Raw genomic sequence first — 25,770 nt, forward strand, 5'->3', positions numbered from 1 at the left:
CCCCACTGGCTGTCTGGTGGGTGATACTGCTACCTTCTTCTCTATGCTGTGTTCCACATTTGCAAGATGGAGTATGTTCCAACCAACAACAAATCATGGGACAATATATTGTCATGCATGTTGTAGGGTTGCTAACCTAAACCAGCCGAAGCCCATGGGCACATTTGGATTTTTGAGCTAATGTTGTGGGCATCACCCCTCTGGTCACTTCTCTTCCCCTCCCCCATAAGAGCTCCCCATCAGAGAGACATAAAGAGAGAAAGCACACATGCACGCATGCACGCACACACACACAAACTTTACTTTTCCATTGGTAAAGGTCAGATCCATTGGAATTAACCCGAGTCTTGAAAAGCACACAGAACTGAAAGAGAAAATGGAAAGAGTGTTACTCTTCCTCCTTCAGCTCTGTATACTTTTCAAGGGAGAAAAAGATAAACACACTCACTGCCTCATGACCAAGGGGGCAGTAGAGGGATGGGACTCAGAGGTTTTGTGGGCAGCAAGGGAAGGCCTCAAGGGCACCATTGCATTCTTGGGCACCACACTGGCAACAACTGATAGAGATGGAAGAAAAGGGAGCATTGCCCGACTGTCCAGTCAATACACAGCCTTTCCTGCCTGGCCCCTACTGCAATTCAGAAGCAGCAGTGCAGGAATGCACATGTGCAAAAAGTGTGTACCCAGTTTAGAGCTCTCAGAAAAAGCAATTTTTTTAGCATTTGCAGATGAAGGTCACAATTGGCTATGCACCTCTAGAGGAGCTTGACTATTGCTATTTCTGAGTGAAGTCTTTTCATTTGACTACTGGCTACTAAGCAGTGCAGGAATAGCACCAAACAGGCACCTGGGAAGATCTACCTTGGTGTCTTTCCTCCCTGATATCACAGCACAGGGATGGGGAGCAACTTTTCATATGAAAGTTCTATATATGGAGGAGCAGTTTACTCAGAAAAGGGCATTGTCAAAGACATTAATCAGCCAGGGTGGGTTAAAAAAAAAAGAGAGAGCAAGCAATAATGTTTTAGATGATGATTTTAAAAACCCTGTACCATTAATTTGAACTTCTATGTTATGGGCATGCAAAATCAAAAAGTATATAGAAACATTCCTTATTTGGTGTTGGAATGACCACATTCCTTTAACTGAATTTCATTATTTTAATTTGTAAATGAAACATCTATTTGCCACCTGTGACCTATCTCCTCACAACTTCATTCAGCTAGGGCCTTTTTGACTGGGTTCAGTTTCTCAATTCCTCTTCTAAATGTGTTCCTTATCTTCACCACTTCCATATGTTGCAATTCTGCTGAGTTACATGAGAAATGATGGTGGAACTCAGAAACTATGACATAATCCTCAAGTTCAGAGCTGTCAAACTCAAATGTCTCACCTAGATTCTCCCCGCCCCCTAGTTACATCCCCAAAATAATCACCAGCAACTCAAACACTGATATTGATGGGAGGAATAGTAATAGAACCAATAGTTTCTAAAAGCAGCTCTTACCATCCAGTTCTAATGTGCCACCATTCCACATTTTGCCTCCTTGGTAGTGGAACTACCACTGCCCTCAGGCACTGACTTCTTGTTCCATCCTCGCCCCCTGTATCTTCCACTGCTTGTCCTTCAAAATTCTCTTGCTTGCTAAAACCAGCTTTCTTCACATATCCTGCTAGTCTAAACATTCTTCCTGGTCAAGGGTTCTAACTGTAAATGAGAATAACATTTATCATGCATTGCTTTTCTGGGAACTAAGCAAGTGTATGACGGAAGCTGAGTGGCATAGTTGATTACTATGGCCAGGCTCAGAAAGCTGATGCATTTATAGTTTTTAGGAAACCTTCCTTAAAGTGCCTTTCCTGCTTCTCCAATTATAATGATCTAGTAAAGTTAATTACATGGAATACATCTTTGACAAACCAACACTGAAATTTGTAAGTTCCCTGTGCCTATATCTTACTTCTCATGACCCACAATTATCTATGCCAGTTTCATCATGCTCCCAAAGGCCTGTTGTCACAAGCAGCTCAGCCTGTAGCTGGCTTAGGGCAAAAGACAACCTGTGCTGACTCCTCCCCATGTCTAAATGTAGCCAGGGAGTTTCAAGAAACTGGTGTTGACATGTACAGGATTTAGGGTTGCCAAGTTCAATCCCTGAGACTGAACCTGTATCTTTAGGAGAAGAGAAAGTCAGCCAAGTGCAGGTGTTCTTGCAACCCTGTAATGGGAAAAACCACAAGGTGGAATTCTCCCTCCCCCCTGCACAACTTTTAAAGATACAAAAGACCTCTTGAAGGCCGGGCAACCAGTGACAGAAAGGCTGGGGCATACTTTCTCCTTCTTTGTTGTACTCCACATAAAACAATAATCACAATAAAATTTACAAAGACCCATCAAGTATAGTTAAAATCAAATTAAGACAATGATAATCAATATACAATACAAAGACCAGAGACTGAACACACTTAATTCATTTTGAATGAATAAATAAAATAGCCCTTAGTGATATAATAAAACCAGCCGTATAGTGATTGCCACTTAGCAGAAATAAAGATGATGTCTATGAAGCCATATTTTACAGAGATTTTGAAATACATAGCTACAGTTTCATGTTTCTCATTCTCTGGGGCTAGCATGAAGTTGGGAAGGTAGGAAGAGATATAGAAACTAAATATAGAGGGAAATGTCATTTCAGAAGGGCTATTTTTTTTAAAAAATCTAAAAATGAAGCTTGGCATTTAATATGGTAGAGAAAACTCTTGACATGTACTGCCACCTGTTGGGAATCATATAAAATTTCTCCGTCTTAAGTACGCAACAGATATATTCATAGCAAACAGATGTTTCTGGCATCTATATAATATATTCCCTAAATAATATTTTAAGGAACTAATGAACTGCATTTTCAGAGGAGGAGGGGGATTATCTCACCTGATTATCAGGGGAAAAAACATTTATGAACAAAGGAACAAAGAGAAATGCTAGTGTTGTTCATTAAATTAATACATCAAGCAAACAGATTATTTAAAATCTCTCTAAAATATGGCCATTTGGAAGGAATAATATGGAAATTAAACTTCGGCTTCATTAAATCTTCTTTACAGTGCTTAAATTAGATATATAAGATTGGATCCTAACTTCAGTTGGTTCAAATATAGGGCAGCAAGTTTGCTAACAAGGACTGGATGGTAAGATCATATTATGCCAGTGCTTTGTTTCCTGAACTTGCTTCTATTCCGATTCTGGGCCCAGTTCAAAGTGTTGGTTTTTACCTCAAAAGTCCTAAATGGCTTGGTTCCAAGGACAGATTGCTCTCACAGAAAGCTATCCACTCCTTAAGATCTTTTTTCAGAGGCCCTTCCCTTGTCCAGGTGCCCCCACCAAATGAAATGTGGCAGGTCGCTACTAGGGAGAGATGGGGGAGAATATTCACTAAATCAGATTTATTACTGGATTTTGAAATAATTCAACAATCCACATTGGTTTCCGACCGGCAGTGACTTCTTGTGGTAGGTCGCAGCTGTCATCAGCATGGTTTTTTAAAAAATCTGCTCTGAATTTTACGTTATTGCCTTTGTGATCAGCTTTCCTCTAAGCTGATGCATTCATAACTCAGTGGAACAAGTGCCTTCAGCATAGCATTTTCATTAACATTTTTGTTAGCAATTATGTGGGGGGTTTTGCTGAAAAAAACCATGAATTTGTAAGTGTGCAATCAGGAACAAAAAAAATGGTGGATCGGTACTGAAAGCTGGACTGTCGGAATTCCAACAGACAGGAACCAGCTGAACTCCATCCCTTGTGCTAATTATGAAATGCCCTCCCTAGAGAGACTCTTTGGTCTTTGGGCAGCAAGTGAAGACCTACCCCGCCCCCAGCTTTCAAATGTTAAAATCTTCTACTGATTGATAGATCTTTCGATATTTTTTTACTTTTAAGATCTGTGAAAAAAAGTGTCGCACCTATTAGCACTGTTATATTGGTTTTACCCTCTACTGCTGTTTCACAGTGTATTTAGATGATATGGTATGACCTTTCTATTTTACTTTTTATTGTTAGCCATTATTTGATCTCATATAAATGTAAGTCAGTCATCCAGTCAGTAAATAAACAATGTGTGCTGTTGTACAAGGGTTTTCCTCCTGTAATGCAAATGAGACACAGCACCTTGTTATGTGCAGTTTCATTCAACATTACCATTCCTCTGGAAACAGCTTTCTTCCCCATCGATCCCTTTCTTAGTCTGTTACATTCTCAGGCCATGTCATACAAGTGAATGGTCTTCCTGACTGCCCTTGGATAGAAGAATCATGAGGAGGAATTGGTCTCTTTCGCGGACACTCACACTGGTACTTTTTTGGAACTTCCACAATCACAGAATTACAATGGGACAGTAATTCTATAATGCCAGTTCACTTAATATATAAATGGGTGTTCGACTATAATTACCTGTGTACATATTATACTAGCTGCAATTGTTACATTACAAGCCAAGTAATTCATTAAACTTGTGGATGGCCATGTGCTCTACTTTATGGAGAACAGACCTCTATTCAAAGGTGTCCTCTGTCTAGTCCATGTCCGGTTTCAAGCTCCAGAGCCATAAGAAAGGAGAGCAGAACCCTGAAGTCCCCCATCAAGAGTTAACACATGACAGCAGACTGAGAAGGTACATAGGCCACCATGTTACAGTCTTTCCCACTATGGAGAGATGCACTGTCTTTATATGTACACCGTAGTAATTATTTGCATCAATGTTCATAAACTGGCATATATAAATTTTTATGCAAACCTCGGTCCCCTTTTTTTGCTAGTGCACATCTACTCTTGGCAATGTTTACGTAGCCGCCCTATTTAATTCATAGGGTGTTGAATTACAGAACTTGAGAATTAAGCTTGAGACTTTCTGTATATATATATTTTCAGAATATACTTTTTATTTTATTAATTTTATAACATCAAATACAGAACAATATACAAATAATACCCACCCCTTCCCCCACTTGGGTCATCAACTACATGCATCAATCTCTTTATACATGAACAAAAAGAGTCAAATGAAATATATTAAGAAAATATGACTAACCTCATCTATATAGTCTTATGTAAAGAGAATAATAACTTTACTGCTAATCCCATAAACGTAAGAAAGTACTGGACAAATGTATCATATGTCTATTAGTATTGAAATAGTCTATAAGGCGACTCCATGTAACACAATAGTCTAATGCATCTACTGTCCCTTTAACAACCTTCATATTGAAAGTCAATTTCTCAGCTAATGCAATATTCCAAAGTCTGGAAAGCCAATTTTCCAAAGACAGTTTATCTGCTAACTTGCAGTTCCTTGCAATATCTTTCTATATATTGACCGTCACAACTGCCTTCCCCAAACAATTCCTGATTTAGTGAGATGGTCCTAGCCAATGTTTCACACCTGCATTTCTAGGTATTTTATCACATGCATGCCCTCCACTTCTCTTTCTGATGATTGTTATAGTTTTCCTATGTGTGGGCACTGATGGCAGATGCCTCACTGGTAAAACTGAGTTTATTTATTTACTCTCCTACCAACTGGCTTAACGAAGCCTCCAATTCTGACACTAGTATTACAGCACAGCCGCTTGCTCCTCAACATGAAAATCCACACAATAAACAATTACATAGAAGAGGCTGGTTGGAAGAGATCACATTTGGATGTGAGAACAAGTACCTTGTTTGTCAAATTTCAGAAACTTTCTGTACTATTGATGGCCGTTTCCTGCACAATTTCACCATCTTATTCTATTACACCCAATATACAATACACATCATACTCTGTGTGTGTGTGTGTGTCAGATGACACCCCCCATAAATGTTAAAAACATGTATGAGGGGGTTGTGAGGCTGCACATGTTAACCTCTCCCATATTGACACACACCCAGCAGCTTTACATTGAGAAGGGTTGCCTGAACTCCCTTGTGGCACTGCCATAAGTATAATGGCTTTGGCTAAGGCTGGGTACATTCTGTGAATACTCTCTCCATTCTGCTTCATAGCACCTGCGCATCACAATTCATAGAACGTTGATAACTCAAATGTCTACATGAGAGACCCGGCATCGGAATGTCTATTTTAGTTTGTTTTAATAATGGTTTTAAATGTTGTGTGATGATTTTGTATTGGCCTTTGGCTGTAATAAAAATTCAGGGTTAAAATCTGAAACTTAATCCAGAGAAGATGGAAGTGTTGCTGGCCAAGGGCAAAACTGCCCCAGGGATAGAGTTGCAACCTGTTCTGGATGGGGTTGCACTCCCCTTGAAAGAGCAGGTCTGCAGTTTGGGAGTTCTTCTAGATCTTGCCCTGCTGCTGGAATATCAGGTGGCTGCGGTAGCCATGAGTGCTTTTGCCTATCTCAAAATGGTCTACCAGCTGCGTCCGTTCCTGGAAGCAGCTGACTTGGCCACAGTGACTTGATTACTGTAATGCACTCTACGTGGGGCTGCCTTTGAAAATAACTCAGAAACTACAGTTGGTCCAAAATGCAGCAGCCAGAATGTTAACGGGAGCACGGTGCAGGGAGCATATCTTTATTGTGCTTTATTGACTCTACTGGCTCCCAATTTGTTTTCGAGCCCAATTCAAAGTGCTGGTTCTGACCTTTAAAGCCCTAAATGGCCTTGGACCAATGTACCTGAGGGACCGCTTACATCCGTATGTTCCTACCATGGATTTAAGATCATCTGCCTCTGGTCTCTGTGTGCCTGGAATGAAAGAAGTTAGATTGACAGGCATGCAGGAGAGAGCCTTTTCAATCGTGGCTCCCAGACTTTGGAATTCCTTGTCTCAAAAAGCCCACTTTGCTCCCTCCCTGATGGTTTTCCGGAAACTTGTAAAAACTATTTTGTTCTGGAGAGCCTTTGGTTGGGACTGACGGGTCAGCCTGACACTGTTTAAAGTTTTCTATCTTTTATTTTTATCTTTTAAGTTCTTTTATTTTCACTCTCTTATATGTGTATGCACATATATACATGTATGTATGTTTGTATGTGTGTGTATGCATATGCATAATGCATTTTATGTATTTTAATTGTATTTTATGCATCTTAATTGTATTTTATGCATTTTAATTTACTGTAATGTTTGTGTTTGTATTGTGTATTTTACTATATATGTGTGCTATTTTATTGTAGCCGCCCTGAGTGCCCTATTGTAGGGTAGAAGGGCGGGATAGAAATATTTTAAATAAATAAATAAATATAATGAGCCTCACTTTGGGGTGCTTTTTTAGGCAGGCCACAAAAAGTCGGGAAAGTGTTTGTGCAGTTAGCTTTCTGACACATGAAGGCCTTCCACATCACCACCCCAGTACTTCAGGTGGGTCTTCACCAGAAGCAGCTTGCTAGGTGGGGTGGAGTCACTACACTAGCTTCCTGTTGCTTGCTAGGAGGGAGAAGAGAAAGTTCCAGGAGGTTGGCACAGTGCAAATGCACTGGCAGAATCAATCTGACACTGCTGCCAGTGCATTTGCATTGCGCTGACCTCCCCACCGCTTTGGCCCTCCCCCTCTGCCTCCCAGGTAAACAACAGCTGCCCACCTGCCAGGAAGCTAGATTTGCCCCACCCAGCAAACTCCTTCTGGTCTTCACAGACAAGTCCCAATCGTCAACAGTCCTGATCAGCTGTAACTTCAGCAACATTTTGCTGTTCAAAAATAGCTCTTCTTGGTCCTAGCAACGGTGACATTGTCACGGAGCCAATTAGATTTGGCTGTTGGATGGCATCATTGAGAGCAAAGAATGTGATTACAGAGTGAGGGTATTCCTAAATTCCTGCTGATTGATGATTGATTGAGTGCTGATGTCATTATTATGATTAAGGACCATCTTCAACAACAAAAATGGTACCAAAGCTGCAACTTACGTGGGCTCCAGATAGCAGCTGTTTTGATTCCCCCACCCCCACTCTAGGGTTTCTTTGGTACTTCTGCAAATCTTGGGGTCAGGGCCGGATTATCCATTAGGCTTAGCAGGCTGAAGCCTAGGGGCCCAGAGCTCTTGGGGGGCCGTGGGGCACTGGCCCGAGGGCCCCTGGAGCTACAGGGTGCCCTCCGCTCTTCTCCGATCTGCGGAAGCATCCACTGACCGCCATCCCCCCCACTATCCCCCCACTTTACCTACCTTTCTGTTGTTTTTTGCGGCGCGCAGATTTGCCATCAATAAAGATGGCAGCCAAGGTTTCCTTAAGGGGCTGAAGCCTCTGCCGCCATCTTGGCTGATGGCACGCATGCATGCTACACGCAAGCGTTGCTGCCATCAACAAAGATGGCGGCAGAGGCTTCAGCTCCTTAGGGAAACCTCTGCCGCCATCTTGATTGATGGCAAACCTGCACGCGCTGCAAAAAACAACAGAAAGGTAGGTGAAGCGTGGGGATAGGGCCCCCCAAGCACCAATCAGCCTAGGGGCCCTCCTCAGCTTAATCCAGCCCTGCTTGGGGTCCCCTAAGCTTGCTGATACTTCCCTGTTGATAATAGGTGGTGCTGCTTAGGCTGCACAAGGATCTATACTTGGAGGATAAGTTCATCATTAGTATATAGAATTTAGTCAGCAGACCCCAGATACCTTTTCATTCCAACCATTTGACACAGCTCTTCGAATGGCGCGTGACCAGTTGTTTTCTGACAGTCCTGAGAAAAAAGAGATTTCTCTACATAGTTTCTTTCCGGCTGCTTTCTTTCTTTGTGAAAACCACCACTGTATCACACACACTGGCCCTTGCTTTATCCCCTTAAAAACTTTGCATGAAATGACCCAAACCTTTATGTTGCTTCTGCCATCTATTCTTTTTCAGGAAAAAAAGAACACATCAGTTATTTAAAAGTGGCAAGAGATTTTAAATTTATCCTGTTTGAATATGCACCTGGAGGTAAAAATAGATGCACCCACATTCATGCTATGAGGACAAATATATGTGGGAGGTGTGGAGAGAAACAGCTTTTTTAAAACCAGACTCTCACAATGATATAAATTATTATCTCTAAATTAATGCTTCCTAACTACTGGAGGATTGGTTAACTGCGGTAATAATCCTGCATGCTACATCTACCATTTTAAAATATTAATCTAAACCAGGGATGTTGAACTTCTGAATTTCCAAGAACCATGTTCTTCTCCAGACAGGCTTTTTGGGTGGGGCGGGAAAGAGTGAATTTAATTAAATTGATAATCTCACCAGTTGTTAGACTAGATAATAAAGTTGGCACCATCCAACAGTAAGAACTTCACAGTATGAAGCCTGTATACTCAAGCATACCATCATATAAGAATATATACTACATATTACATGTTACATTCAAAATCTAAAAGAAATACATAATATTAAAGTATGGAATACATCTATTTCTTAAAATGTGAAACAATTGTACTATTCTTTCAAGGAATTATGGATCTTTTTTGTTTTATTTGTTACTATAACTCTACGAAAAATGTGATCGGGTTCTTAGAAGCTTTTGTGGGAACCAGATCCATTCTGCAGGCTAATCTGTACAAATGATTGTCATTTTGTCAATAAATCAGAATAATTTGATTCAGACTAGATTTCTCAGTAAATCATATCATGAGACTGCAGAATTTAACATTCTTGCAGAATACAATGATATTACATCCTAGATCTCAAGATTCTTCTCATTGTGTGGACTTCCATACCATTATAGTACAAACTCTTTTTTTTCCAGTGTAAAAACAGCAGCTGTTTGAAAGCTGCTCAGAGATCTGCCTTAGAGGCAGATCTTGCTGAAAGATTAGTGAGGAAAGTAGAGGTGAAGAGGTCAGATGGGTAAAAAAGATGCAGCTAATTCTCCTGTTATGTAGCTTATTTCATGCTTGACAAAAGAAAAACATTATTCTAGCACTGCCTTAAAAATATAGGCAGATGATTCTCTGCAGAACATTTCTAAAGCCTTACATGGCGTGGGACCGCAGTATCTTGTGGAATGCCTCTCCCGCTATGAACCGACCCGGTCACTTCGCTCAGCGTCTAAGGCCCTCCTCCGGGTACCAACCCATCGGGAAGCCCGGAGGACAGTTACTCGATCTAGGGCCTTTTCTGTAGTGGCCCCCGAATTGTGGAATAGCCTCCCCGAAGAAATACGCCTGGCGCCGACACTTCTATCTTTTCAGCGCCAGGTTAAGACCTGGCTATGCTCCCAGGCATTTTAAAGCGTTTAATGTTACAATTTTAAATCTCTTTGTTTCAGTTTATTTATTGTGATATTTTGTATTTCTGTACTTTTAATCTTTTGTACACCGCCCAGAGAGCTATTCGCTATGGGCGGTTTAAAAATGAAATAAAATAAATAAATAATAAATAAATAAACCCAACAAATATGTGTATAATTTGCATATTCCAATAAATAGCCTGCCTATATCACCACCACATATTATATATACTTGCACCTCAGTGCAGACTTCTGGAATGGAGATGCAGAATTCTGGTGCACATACATACAATGTTCCCCAGTAATTTTAATGGAAGGTGCTACTCTGAGGACATAAAGGAATACATGAATGGATCTGCTCCCTCCTTTGTAATGAATGAGGAAGCAGCTGTAGAACAGGAAACTCCACACTTTATGAGCATTCCCACACTTGGAAGAAACTGCTGAACTAAGACGTATGGATGCAATTAAGGAGTTTCTCTTTTTAGACTATTTAGGAAAGGCAGGGATCTGTTGTTGTTGATTCCATTATATTATTCCTCAGGGGCATCTATATGTTTGGCCAGCTCACTGGTTCTACATATTGAGTAACTATTGTTATAAGTAGGCCTACTTATTAGTTATGCCAATATATTAGTGATGTCAGGGTTGGCGAAGCTTTTTCACCCAAGGGCCGTATTCCCTTCTGGGCAGCCTTCCAAGGGCCACATGCCAGTGGTGGGTAGAGCCAAAGGCAAAAGCGGGTGGGACAATGCATGTGAAATTTTACCTTTGTACAGTAGGCTAGACTTTACACACACTCGCCACCCCCTTTCCATCCTCCATCCAAGCAAGCAAGAGTCATGAGCAGAATTCAAGAATACAAAACACTAAGTGAGGGTGTAAAGCAAGTCAGTGAAGATGTGGCCTGGGGAGACTCCCAAGAGCAAGAGAGACATGGAGGGACATATTTGACCCCCAGGCCTAAGGTTCCCACCCCTGTGTTATGCCAAATGCGTATGCCCTGTTGCTTCAAGGAAAGGGTAACTTTATCCTGCTTGACAACATTACTGAAGGTATTGTGAGGTAAAAAATGAGCCAAAGCAAAGTATGGCCGAGCATCTGCTTTCGATGCAGAAGGTCCCATCTTCAATCCCTGGCATCTCCATGTACGTCTGGGAAAGGTTCCCTGCCTGAAACCCTGGAGGGCTGCTGCTTGTCAGTGTAGATAATACTGAGCTAGATGGACCAACAGCCTGACTCAGTATAAGGCAGCTTCTGGTGTTCTGATGTTGCTTTTAAAATAGACTGCATCTTTGCAAATTAATCTTGAATTTAAAGCAGGCCTTTAAAGACTGCAGTGAATTTTGGAATCATTGGGATCTCCTGAGTACTTTTCACAACCCAAGCAGAAGAAGAGCAAATGCTTGGTGTGGGGATGGGGAAGCAGGAACATAGCAGAGCCCCCCCCCCATGCTACACTCATTTAGTTGACTGGGTGAACAATCCCTGTACATGTACAAATGGTACGTGCATAGTTTTGTCCATGCAATCAGGCATCCTGCTTTAGGCACGGTCCTTAGTTATGTAGCCCTCTTCTACTGTTCTCAGCTACCGTTATTCAGAGGCATAGTGCCTCTGATCCTAGTGGTAATTCATTCTCCCTGCATTTGGAAAGGAGGGACATGGGTGATGTCACCCCAATTGCAGTGATCATGAGTAAAGGGAAGTATAGCCATGGGGAGGCAATGAGCTACCATGGAAGATGAGGGCAAGACTATCTACGCCTTGTTGCTCACTCTCACTCCTCCCATTGATTGAATCCTGGTTGTTCATTTGTTGTGCCCACTGGCCTGTGTGTGTTGTTGTTTTAACACCAGATTGGTGTACAATAAGACCACACTCATCCATGATTTTGTCATAGATGAGGGTGCTGATTTGGTAAGTATTGCCAAGATCTGGGTGGGTGAACTGGGAGGAATTGATCTGATCCAGCTTTGCCCATGTGGATATTCAGTGCAGCGCCAGCACAGGCTGCAAGAATGGGGGGAGGGGTTGCTGTGGTCCACAGAACTTCCATCTCTGTCACCAGGACACCACTCTGTCTTGGAGCTGGCAATGAGGGCCTGCACCTGGTGTTGGGCCAAGGAAACAGTAAACTAGGGTTCCTGCTGGTTTTCCTTCTACCCTATTGCCTGGCAGCTTCTCTGACTGTGTTGGTGGAGGCTGTCTTGGCTGTGGGATTGGAGGAGCCCAGAATAATCCTGCGTGATTTCAATGTCCATGCTGTGGCTGCCTCTAGTGTTCATGGCCTACATGACAACCATGGGGCTGTCTCAAGTTGTCACTGGTCTGATACATAGGGCAGGGCATACCCTTGGCTTGGTTTTTGCTCCTGATGAAGGAAGGGATAGCCTGGAGATGAGGGGGGTGAATGTCACCCCATTGTCTTGGTCGACAATGGAATCTACTGGATTCCTGAATGCTCTTGGGGAGTTTCCAGTAGACAGAGCAGGTGACCCTGTTGAAAACCTTGTCACGCTGTGGAACAAGAAGACATGTCAGGCTCTTAACAGGATTGCTCCTGAGCACCCTCTCTAGCATTTGCAGTTTGCACCTTTGGTACACAGCAATGAAACAGGCTGGATGATGCCTAGAGCACAAGTGGCAAAAGACATGCTGTGAGGCTCATCAGGCATGAGTAAAATATCATAACCATGCCTACAGTGTGGCAGTGATAGCTGTGAAGAAGGCCTACTTCTCTGCTCCATCGCATCCTCAAATAGCTGTCCAGTGGAGGTTTTTTGTATGGTCAAGGGTATGTTGACATCAACTCCAGGAAATGGAATTTTAGATCTTTTGGCGGTCCACTGTGAATTTTTGCAAGGCACTTTGAGGGTAAAGTTGCTTGCCTCCATAGCAATCTTGATGCCTCATCCACATCTACTGTAGTCCCCAGTGAGGTGTCCAGTGCAATGTCTACTGCAGCTTCTTGGAATCAGTTTTGGTTGATGCAGCCTGGTGACACGGACAAGGTGCTTGCAGTGATGTGGTCAGCAACATGTCCTCTCGACCCTTGCCCTTCTTGGCTTATTAAAAGCTTGCTGAGGGGGTATGACCAAGTGGATCCAAGGTGTAGTCAATGCATCTTTGCAGGAAGGAGTGTCGCCCTGAAAGAGGCAGTGATCCAACCACTCCTGAAAAAGCCCACCTAGACCATTGGTTTGTGACAACTACCGCCCAGTCACAAATACCCTCTCTTTTTAAGGAAGGGGATTGAGCAGCAATTGCAAATACGCTTGGATGAAACAGATTATCTTGACCCATTCCAATATGGGTTCAGGCCTGGTTATGGGACTGAATGGCCTTGGTTGTCCTGATAGATGACCTTTATTGGGAAAGGACAGAGGGCCTGTTATTCTTACCTGATCTCTCAACAGCTTTTGATACGATTGACCATGGTATTCTTCTGAGCTAACTTGGTGAGATGGGTATCGCAGGCACTGTTTTACAGTGGTTCCAATCCTACCTCCAGGGTGGTTTTCAGAGAACAGCATTAAGTGATTGTCTTTTGGCCCCCTGTCAGTGGAACTGTGGGGTACTGCAGGGTACCATCTTGTCTCCAATCTATACAAAGCCCTTGGGAGTGGTTATCAGGAGATTTGGGGTGAAGTACGCTGTACGCTGATTATATCCATTTCTCTGTAACATCTGAATTGCGAAAGGCTGTGCAGGCCCTGGATCAATGCCTGGACTTGGCAGTGGGCTGGATGAGGGCCAATAAATTGAGTCTGAATCCCAGCAAGATGGAGACGCTGTGGGTTGGCAGTTCCTGAGTTCGGATAATTGGTCAGTTGCCTGCTTTCAATAGGGCCGTACTCTCTCTGAAAGAGCAGGTTTGTAGTCTGGGGGTGCTTCAGGATCCATCTTTGTCGCTAGAGGCCCAGGGGACCTTAGTGGATAGGAGAACCTTTTACCAGCTTCAGCTGGTAAGACAGCTGTGGCCGTTTCTTGACGAGGATAGCTTGGTCACTGTTGTTCCTGCACTGGTAACCTCCAGGCTGGGTTACTGTAATGTGCTCTAGGTGAGGCTGCCTTTGAGGATGGTCTGGAATCTGTAGCTGGTGCAAAAAGCAGCTGTGAGACTGCTCACTGGGGCAGGGTATCACCAGCATGTTGCTTCACTGCTGAAAGAATTGCACTGGCTATGTATTAGCTACTGTGCTAAGTTTAAGGTTCTAGTTTTGGTGTACAAAGCCCTATGCAGCTTGACCCCAGGATACATAAAAGACCATCTTACCCCTTATATACACAGTCGATCACTATGCTCTGCAGGTGAGGGCCTCCTGCAGATACCATCTTATCAGGAGGTGCACTCCACACAACAATGTAAGCGGACCTTTAGTGTAGTGGGACCTACTCTTGGGAATTCCCTCCTTATCCCAGTCTGTGTTGGAACTACTTTTTAAAGAAGTTTTTAAAGCTTTTTTTTTTTTGGAAGATGTTTCTAAAGATGTTTTCTTTTAATGCTTTAAAATATGTTTTAATATGTTTTAAAGTCTTTTGTTTTTAAGATGCTTTAGAGTGTTTTTAGTGTTTTTGTTTGCCACCCTGGTCTCCTTTCGGGAGGAAGGACAGGATATAAATTTAATATGAATAAATAAATACATTTGTCTCTGAGTAAAACAAAGATGTCTTTACTTGGAACAAAGCACAATTTTGCTGGAGGAAAGGTTTATACAATTCTGCTTTTGCTGTAATGTTTCAAACCATTATGGGCTAAAATAGGTTCAAGCCTCTGACAAACTTTTTCCTATTTCATTTTTTGCTCCGTTTTCCAGGACTCAGGCTGCAGACGTACTAGCTGCTTTAAAAGTAGCTAGAATTTTTTCTCTGATTTCAGTTTAAAATGCATTTAAAACTTGTTTGCTCATGGCTGGACACATCTCCCTTCCCCACCGCTGATTAGGACTGCCCTCAGCAAAGTGTCAGGTCAATCATTGGTCTGCCTGACCCTACAGGAAAGCATTTTCATTGGACACACCTAGAGTGAAAATGGGGCCAATCAGTTTTGACGTCTGTGTGAAGCTCTTCAAGATAAAATGTGCTGGAGCTGCAACTTGCGAGGTTTTGGAGTAAAAGGGGGCAGAGTTTTACTAGCATCATGTGTCCCTGCGTCATGGAGGTGAAGATGCACTGAAGCCAGCAAAACCACAAGTATGTCTGTACCCCCAGATTTCAACCTTTATTGGGTTGGCCTGTTGGCCTCACCTTCACAGCAGGTTATGAGGGGGGCACAATCATGCCCCTCCCAGTCCTCTTTTGCTCCCTCTCATGCCATGCAACTGTCCTGCTACAGCAGGTTTAGAAGGCAGGCACTAACACATCTGCATTGGTGCCAGGTTGCCAAGAGCCCATTTCCCCTCCTCTCCACTCAGTCCTGTGAGCAGAACCTCAGAGTATAGGATCAAGCTGTTAATGATTTTTGAGCAATCCACGTTCCACTGAAATCAGTAACAGAATTCACATTTGATTTTAATGGAACTAGATTGCACCCCAAGACATATATATTTTTAATCTATTTGTATTCTGATTGAGATAGATTTTTGTGGAAGCAAACTATACTTGCCTGAATTGTAAAGAACTTTTAAAAAATCACTGAGGTTTATTATTATTATTATTATTATTATTATTATTGGTAACAAACCTATAGTGTTTAAATCAGTGGAACTTTTGCTGTCGACTTCAGTAGGAGCAGCGTCAAAGCACAGTGAATATATTTAATTTCTTAAGATTTATCTGTTCCACCCCAGCATCCAATTGTCTAGTGAGATGAAACACAGAACAAAGAATTTAGATTGCTGGTGTTGTGTACTAACATTTTAGGGATGGAGGTTGAAATCATAGGTAATACACAAGTTAACGAGTATGGATTCACCATAATGCATTTACTATTTCCAGAAGAGACACCGTGTTATTCGGCTATTACAGCAGAAACAATAGGGTTTTGTGGCACATTAAAGACTAACAAGTGTTTTTTGGCACAAGCTTTTGTGGACTAAAGCCCTCTGCATCAGATGGATGAAGTGCTATCCTCAGTTGGCTTTATTTTTTGAAGGAAAAGCCAACAAAGCCAAGAAATAATGTGTGATAATATGACAGGACCTATACACTATAGGTGAATTCTTCTGGTATGTAAAGCAACAAACCAATGACAGCACCACAGATCAGAAAGTGATTCCTGAACTCTTACTAATACATGCTGGAGTAAGGGTGCAGAAGTGAATGTCTGCTCTACAAAATATTCCTTAACCAAACAGCATCTCGTATGGTGATTTGCTGGTGGGCTACCAGCTTCTGCCACTGAGGAAGAGGCTGTAGCTAATTGACAGGCCACATGCTTTGCATGCATCAAGCCCCAGCATCTCCAGATAGACCCTTACTGGAACCTTGGACAGCTCCTGCCAGTGTCAACACTGACACTACTAAATTGGATGGATCAACAGTCTTGGCTTAGTATATTTCAGCTGAATGCAGACATACATCCTCAGACTTCTTAATCCACAGGGCAACTTTATAGTACTTCAGTTTAAATTGCTTAGGATCTACATATTACTGTACTTCCCTCCCCCTTTTTGTCCTTCCTTTCATACATTATAGATGCTGGACAGATTCAGAACTGTTTTTTGCCCAGTACAAGAGGTTTGTCTGACATAAAGAGCTGTATAAAGCATCCAGTGAAGCAGTTTGGGTAGAAAAGCATAAGACTTTAGAGGCATTAATTGTGTAGTACAGAGATGGGGAACTTGTGGTCTCCAGCTGTTGCTATCCTACCTCTTCCATCATCCCTGACCATTAGTCATGCTCACTGGGGCTGATGGGAGCTGGAGTCCAACAGCATCTGCAGGGCCAAAGGTTCCCCAACCCTGGTGTAATACATACACAAAGTTGTATCCAGCTAAGTCAGAGAAGACTCATTAAAATAAATGAATTAGTCATGTTGATGGATTTCCTTGGGATTGTTCTGAATATGACCTTGTCAGATACAAACCACATACTCCAGCAGTAAGATGGTATTTACAAAGATTCACTGTTGTTACCAGAAGATCATTATCACCACCCCATAACAGCAAGCTGTTACTTCAATAACTTACCCACAAACTGTGTTGTAAACATAGTCGGTTTAGAGGATCACTGAGAAGGCAGAAATGTGATACAGCCTTTGACATGCTGCTGCTCACCACAATGGGCTTGTAACAATATCCAGTAGATAACAGACATTCCATCCATGTTTTCAGAAGATGTGTGGAAGAAGAACCAGGGCTATCTCACCCCAAATGTGAATGTCTCAGTTGGTTTCACTCCCACACCCTTGTATGCAGAGTGTAAAGTCTGGAGGGGGAGCCTACATGCATTCCACTGAATGTCATGATTGGAAGTCTGGTGCGACTGGAGCTCCCAATCACTTGGAGGAGTCTATTCCATCAGGGTACAAAGCAAATAGTCACCTCAACACACAGTCACTTAGCAGCAGCCATTCCATCATGCAGTCCAAACTGTTTCCATCCAGTTGGCTGTTATAATTGATGTAATGTTAACAACTGGTGCCTAAGCTTCCTTTTCCCTCCCCATCTCTTTTTCCTTGTGTGTCATGTCTTTCAGATTGTAAGCCTGAGAGCAGGCAGTATCTTACTAATGTTTTGTGCAACTTATTTTTGGGAGCCTTTTCCGCAAAAGAGAAGGACAAAAATGATTTAAATAAAAATGTGAAGCTACAGTGACTATATATGATTCAGAGTGTCTTCTTACAGTTGCAGTCACATCCATTCACAGCAGTCTTTCACCTTTCTGACATAATACAAGCAGCTTAGCATTTCCTGAACACACTCATGATTAAGATTTTGAAAGAGGGAATTGGGGCTGACATTCAATTAAATATTTTATTGTTCACAGCCAGCAGTGGTTCAGGTAAGGTTGAACCTTGGGGCCAAAGTCCAGGGCCTTACACTCCAGGGGGTCCCCAAATGACCTCCCAGAGAGTGACAGATGATGGAGGCACTGACAAACAGGCCCCTATTGTACACAGTGAGGTTTATGTCTAAGTAAACATGCACGAGACTATGCTGCAGAAAGATAACTGCTGCAATTTGTATACTGGACAACATAAGTTTCACTATATAGCACACTCATTAAGCCATGTACCCGCCTTCCTTTACATTTGTACCCAACATCCCATTTCTTTCTCACTTTCCATTAGCAAATGGACATCTGAAAGAATATACTTGCCCAAGTATCACAATATTGCTCAAGATCTCCTATTGATATTCTTACTGTTGTCTCGGTCCTAATATCCACATGATTTGGATTTTGAGAATTTTGGAAGTCAGTTTGTAGCAGTTCAACCACCTGCTTCCTAGATCAGAGGGGCTATGAACTAAACTTTGGAAGATAGAAACCTGTCTTCCACGGAGCCAGACCTCTGGTGTATCAAGCGCAATATTGTCTCCACTGACTGGCAGTAGCTCTACAGGGTTCCAGACAGAAGTATTTCGTTAAGAAGTTTAGATTTTCTACATATAAAGCATGTGCTGTCCTTCCTCTTGCTCATGTCTGAAGAAAGACTCCAGAACTATGGCTTATGGATGCCAGGATGTCTGTGTTATCATCAACAGTGCTTAGTGAATGGCCATTGTAATAATTTGACATACATTAAAGCTTTGACATAGTTATTACAGACAGTATTTCTTGCACTCTATTTCTCTCTGACCTCACTTACTAACATTCACTCTCTGTATCTATGATATATATATGGATAACATTCCCTGCTTCTGATGAAGTGGACTCTAGTCCATAAAAGCCAAATAAACAGGCCACAAGACTCTTTGGCTGCCATCCTAAATGTACTTATTAGGCTGTACACCCATTAAACATAATGAGACTTTCTTCTGAATAAACATATAGAGGATTGCAATCTGTTCCAACAACAGACTAACATAGCTACCACTCTGGAAATTGCTTGAAAAAGTACAATTACAGTTTATGGCACATAAATATTAGTATTCTTCCAATTCACTGACTTGAGATTTTCCTTAAAGGTGTGAATGAGCAATTAGAGATCAAAAGACCACAGGCAAAAGTTACATGTCACCTCATCTCAGTTGAAACGCAATGCTTTTCAGTGGAATCAGTTCATACATTCAACCTACTGAGAATTCCAGGAATGTTCATTAACATTTATGTGCAAACTGGCCCTATGTCTACATTATTTTTACTCTTAAAGAAGAATGAGGACATGCACCCCTCTGAGAAAACTAACGGTATATATGTGAGAAATAAACAGAAAAGATAAATTCATGCATCTATCTGCACATATGTATTATTATTCTTTAAAAACCCAACGGTTACATTTCAAAGTGTCTCTTACAAAAGACTTGATGACACATTGGTCTTTCCAATAAATTTGTACTTTAAAAACTGGTATGTGTTTATGGTATGAGCTGGGGAACCTGCGGCCCTCCGGATGTTGTTGGGACTCCAACTCCCATCTGCTCTAACCAGCATAGGCAAGGACAAGGGATGATGGGAGCTGTAGTTTATCAACATCTGGCAGGCCACAGATTCACCATCCCTGGGTGGTGGTTATGAGTTATGAGCTGTATATTCCTACTTCAAATGTCAGATTAGGAATGAATGCACCAGGTGGCCTTAACCAAGGCATTTTTATTCCTATCCTCCATCCTTATATATAGATGATAATATTCTTGTGGGTTTGGGAGTTGAGATAGATGATTTCTAGGAGTCTCCTTTCAGCCTCCGTTTTGGAACCTTGTACCTGGAGGTGGGCTCTGCAGCTGAGAAACCTGCTCTGCTGGTCAGATGAGTCTCCTTTGTTAATCTAATAGAGTGGCCAGGTGAGATAATGAGTGTGTCAAGTGCCCATTAACAGGTGAATAGATTTTGGCAGAGAGATCCTGTTGTTATTGGAACTCTTTTCAGAAGAGAGGTCCTCCCCCCCCCCATCCAAGAGCCAAAGAGAGAGGCTTGTGACACGCAGAAGAGGCCTACTACCTGCACGATGGTTTCAGGATGCCTCCTGTAAGCCTGATGGAAAAGAAAGATCTATTGGACTGCTAATGCTTTGAACCCCTCCATCTTAAGCTCAGACTGTGAATGTGTGTAAATAACAACCATATATTCTATAAGACACCACAGTCTCCACTGACCTTCTTTCCAAGGAAACCAAACCCTGGCAAGTGCATGGCCCCCTGGAAGTCTTGCGCTGCTTGGAGACTGGGGTGGCACACAGCATCATTGTTGTACCTTTACAGAACTGTTGTAAGAATGACTGAGAAACATATATGAAGTGCTTAGTAAATTTAGTAAAAATACCATGTAGCTATTTAGTATGACTATTATAATTTATCAGTCACTAGAGGAAATGCAAGTCTTTGGAGAAGCATTTCACAATGGACACAATCAACCAATGTCAAGCTGGATGCCACCCAGTTAAAGAAATTGTATTTATTAGTTTTAGTATATTCATTGGTTAATCAGTTGTTTAAATCTGCATATGTCTGCATGCAAAACAATAGTCCTAAAGGGAAAAAAATACATTGTTTTGAGATGATGCACATATGTTTCTCTGTCACACAGAATGGCTCTTCTAAGATGGCACTTGCCATCTGCTGTTTCCATAAGTTATTTATTTATTGTATTTATATACCGCCCCATAGCTCTCTGGGCGGTTTACAACAATCTCATTGGTTAAATGTTGCAGCCCTACTTTCAGGTTCCAATGATTCCAAAGGGTGAAAGCTAAACAGAAGCTTAAATCTCTACTTGAAATCAATGGGGACTCTTAAGTGCTTAATGCTGTGGCCACATTACAGGAACAAGTATCTATACTTGTAGGTTACACAAAGACCAACCTAGTCTAATCCTCTTTTCAAGCCATCCAAGCTGGTGGCCATTAGTGCCTCTTGTGGGACAGAATTCCATAATTTAACTATGTGCTGTGTGAAGAATTACTTTATTATGTTTGTCCTGAATCTTCCAGCATTCAGCATCATTGGATGTCCATGACTTCTAGTGTTATGAGAGCAGTACAACAATGGAACCAATTACCTCAGAAGGTGGTGGGCTCTCCAACACGGGAGGCATTCAAGAGGCAGCTGGACAGACAGGTATGTTTTAACTTGCATTCCTGGATTCCTCAATGGCCTTATAGGCCTCTTCCAACTCTACTGTTCTAAGATTCTAGGTTGATACCTAAGTTGATGTCCCCTTACATTCCTTGTTTCTTCAGAGGGGTGTGTGCAAACATGCTTTTCACATTCCTTGGAGACACACCACACCACTGGACACACTTACTTGGGACTGAGCCCCATTGAACTCAGTAAGGTTTACTTCCAAAACATGCATAGGATTGCACTAGAAAGCATTTTGTTTACTAATGCTGGTGGGAGTATTGCGGAGATTTCATATGGAACAAGGCCCCCATCCTGGAAATCATAAGAGTTTGCCAGTTTAAACTGCAGCTTGCCTACCGGCTCACCTGTATTGTGCCCCAGAGTGTATACATACTTTGCTTTCCCCTCAGGTGTGTGACACTTGGGTGCATGCGCTTTTCAGCAATGTGCCCTGAACCTGCAGGTTGGGAAAGGAGCGCGCACCTCCGACAGATATAAACAGAACCTTTTTTATACACTCTGTCCTCACAAGGTCCTGAGTCCAGAGCAGATCATGCTGATCCAACCTGACAGCAAGCCTTACCGATCAAGAGGAGATTGCCCTCCCTAGACTCCTGATAATAGTAGACGAAACTACGGGAGCCCCAGACATTATATTCAAACACAAACAAACATGCCAACCAATCCCCAACCCAGAGCTCGGACCGCTGGCTGACTTGGGCCCTTGGAAACATGTCACACGAGATGAGATTCTAAGGGCTTTCTCGTTGCAGAGGCGATCATCCAAAACTTGTGTTTGCTTGCTCCACAATAAATAACTTGAGTAACCCGCAAAACTCCCTCTGGCATAATTTGGTTTTTTATTGCTTTCCCTTGCGGGCATTTTAAACGACATATGGCAGGAGTCCAACCTATTGCAAAACTCCTTAAGACTTTGTTAACAGTTTCTTATAGAAAGAGCTTGTTCTTGCTGCTGTTTTACAGAGCTAAAATCCTATACATGTTTGCTCAGACGTAAACCCCTCCCCCGTATTCAGAGGAGTTGACTCCCTAGTAAATTTGCTCAGGATTACAGCCTGATAGCGCACTCCTAGTCAGGTCTACTCAGTCTCATTGTGTCCAATGAGGCTCATCCCTAAAGCGGGCCCAGGAGTGCAGCCTTGCAGTGAATGCAATCTCTACTGAGAAGTAAGTCCCGTTGTGTATGTTCAGTGGGGCTTACTCTTAGGGAAGGGGGTATAGGATTGCAGCCCGATCCTGTGGTATGTCCACTCTGAAGTAAGCCCCGCTGATGTCTAGGGACTTACTATTTAGAAATGATACACAGAACTGCAGCCTTGACAACGGCCTTCGTCTTTTTTTAAAAGTGATTCGATAGCCCTTAGTCCTTGCAAGGGTTAAATCTAGTATGAAAGAGGAAGTTTTCCTTCCCCTAGGAGACTCATATTTGAAATGCCATTCTCTAGCTTTAAACTGCCCTCGGATGCTGCTTCCATCCTGTAGTTGTTTGGGGGTGGAGGAGTGGGCAGGCAGGCAGGCAGGCAGGCCACGAAGGATCTCCCCGCCCGATAAGCAAACAAACCGAAACCATGAAGCCACCCACCTACACACAGCCCGATCCTCTCATCCCACCCCTCCCAGCAAAGGAGGAAAAAAACCCGGTCCCCCCTCACCCTTCGGCCGACGCCATGGTCCGGTGCAAGCCCTCCTGTCTCGGCGTCTCAAGAAATCCAAGGGTTTCCACAGCGCGTGGCCGGTGGCCAGGTGGGGAAAGTCGTCTTCTTTTTGTGCTCTCTAGGCGTCGGAGAACCCCTCGAGTTCTTGCCCTGTATAATCCTCCAGGCTCCGGAAGGCGATCATCCACGGAGCTCGGCTCCTCTTGAGATCGAAGCCCCGCTGCCGCTGCCGCCGCCTCGCAATGAGGTTTCCCAACGCCTTCCAGAAGCCTGAATGTCTTCAGGAGAGATGGGTAGTGGCGGAAAAAGAGAGCGGGGGCTTAAAAAGGGGGGGGGGGTGCGAAGAGAGAAGACGATCAGCAGGAACTGGATGCCCAGGGCCTCGGCCAGCGTGGGTACCTCCGTTAGGATCCTTTGCTTTCTGCGCTCATTCGGAGGACGGGCGATGGAGCGCAGTGTGAATGCGAGTGTGTGTGTGAGAGAGACGGGGGGGAGAGAGAAAAGGCAAGGGGGGCTGTATGTGTGAGGGGTGGTGGGTGACTTCACATTGCCATGGTGTTGGCTGAGGCTGGATTGGAAGGTTTAACTGTGGACTTGCAGTCTATCCCTCTCTATTTTAGGCGAGAGCTGACATCACTCGTTGTTGCTACTCCTACAAATCCCCCTCCCCGTCTCTTTATTTATAGGAGGGGGAGAGAAAAGCCCTCGCAGGAGAACGCGTGGATCTATACGAATGAAGGCGACGCCGGGCTGAGAGCCGAGCGCTACGCAGCCGTGTAACTCCGAGGCCAAGCACAACCCTGTGCACCTCGCCCGGTTGCATGCGTCGCTGGTATCATTGCTCTGCCTTTCCTCGATTGCTTGGCAGGAAGGAAAAAAGAGGCGTCTCGACAGCCTCACCAACACAGGCGATCGATACCTTTTGTGCTCATTCCGTTTTCTGATCGTGTGGCGGCAGCAGCAGCATGCGTCTGTCGGTTCCCCCTCACCAGGGAATATTTACACTCGCACCCTTATCTTCTCCAAGTCGGGTTTGCAATCTGACTCCCTCTCACACCCTTTCTCGTTAAGATACTAGGCCACATTGCGGGCGTCCCCCCTCCGCTTACTCTCTGTTTAGGAGTTTCACGGCAGCTTTAAATACCTAATTGTAAAGTCTGGCTGATTAGTGCAATTATTTTCTTTCTTACTTTATAATTCTGCCGCTAAATATCATATTCGTGTGTGTGTGTGTGTGTGTGTGTGTGTGTGTGTGTGTGAGAGAGAGAGAGAGAGAGAGAGAGAGAGAGTGTGTGTGTGAGAGTGTGTGTGTGTGTGTGTGTGTGAGAGAGAGAGAGAGAGAGAGAGAGAGAGAGAGAGAGAGAGAGATGGCCGTCATAGAAAGAGTTAACCACCTCCCTCCCCCAGCGCTGTCATATTTCTTGTCCTTTAAAGCCTGCCTGGATATCCGATTGGAACTCTGACCGGAGGGCGGGGCTACAGTATCCTAATAAATTAATCCTCTAGGAAACAAAGGGTGGCTTTGCTGAATGCCACACACACCTACAGGAAACAAATAAGCTTTTCAATTATTTTGATCTCTCTCTCTCTCTGTAGAACTAAATTGTCTTGTAGAATTAATATGGATTGATATTATTCACAATGGTTGAGGATTATTCCTATACACTAGCTCTGAGATATCTGGAAACTCAAAACAGAGGGCAGCTATATCACTCTTAAGCCATCTTATTATCTCTCTTTAAAAATCCTTCTGGGGATACTGGATGAATATGTGGAATGGCTGTAGGGAAATAAAAGGTTCCTTTCTTTTGTTCTTTCTTCAGGTATTGAGCCTCTATTTCTTATGCTTTCCACTCAGGGAGGAAAGGGGATATAAATCAAATAATAAATAAATAAATAAATATTTGTTAGAAAGTCCTTTGGGGCATATTCACAACTGGTATCTTTGGCCTGCAGTTCAATACTCCTTTACCGAGGAGTAAGTCTAATTGGACTCAATGGAACTTACATCTGAGTATCCATATATAGGGTTGAGGTTGTTCATGCAGGTAATTCTATGTAAATGCCAGTATAAGCAATTAAGGAGAGCAGGGCAAATCTATTTTCCTCCTCCTGGTGCCTGTTTTCTTTAGCAAGAAGACAAAGGCAACAGTCTGTTGTCCTGTTTGTCCTAAAGAATTAAGGGATGTAATAACAGCAAACTGATACCTTTTATTTTGTCAGTCTCTGATTTATGTATATGCAGTCTTTTGAGGAACGTAAGAGTCTTCATCAGACCCATGGAACAAAAGAAGGCAGGCTCAGTAGACAGGCTGAAATACCTCCATTCAAATCCCCCTATACCCTTAGCGGTTAAACGTCTGTAACTCGGATTATTCCCAGAAATCAGCTGTGAAAAGAATATCCCATGTGTTGGCATAGATTTATCTTATCTATAAATTATGAACAGCTTCTCTGCAACTATAAACTTCAATGGATGGTAAAGAGTCAGTCCTCTAAGGCTCTGCTGACCTCTGTTGGAGATGTGGTAAATCAATGCTTGTTGAAACAGGCATGGGAAAGAGGTGGGAAAGAACTTTCTTCTGAAATCAGAAGCATTTTGTTTGCTTTCTTTTCTCCTCAAAACAATTTCTTCTTCATTGGCATTCTTAGTAGTAGTCGGTAGATTAACTTTTTAGAACACGGCAGAAGAGAAAATAACTGGTATTTTTTGAAAGTGGAACACTGG

At 42.8% G+C, this 25,770-nt stretch overlaps 1 protein-coding gene across 2 annotated transcripts in view; it reads right to left on the minus strand.

Moving 5' to 3' along the window:
• SLC1A2 (solute carrier family 1 member 2) overlaps nucleotides 1-24,428 on the minus strand; it is a 144,851-nt gene extending 120,423 nt beyond the window's left edge. For both annotated transcript variants that reach the window (XM_061610772.1, XM_061610771.1), the window contains exon 1: nucleotides 23,040-24,428. In XM_061610772.1, the coding sequence (XP_061466756.1) occupies nucleotides 23,040-23,056 (17 nt within the window). In that variant the 5' untranslated portion in view covers nucleotides 23,057-24,428. The remainder of the gene's footprint in view (nucleotides 1-23,039) is intronic.
• Between the last annotated feature and the right edge of the window lie 1,342 nt (nucleotides 24,429-25,770).

This window comes from Rhineura floridana, chromosome 2 (genome assembly GCF_030035675.1).
Source record: "Rhineura floridana isolate rRhiFlo1 chromosome 2, rRhiFlo1.hap2, whole genome shotgun sequence".
NCBI classification, from domain to species: Eukaryota; Metazoa; Chordata; class Lepidosauria; order Squamata; family Rhineuridae; genus Rhineura; species Rhineura floridana.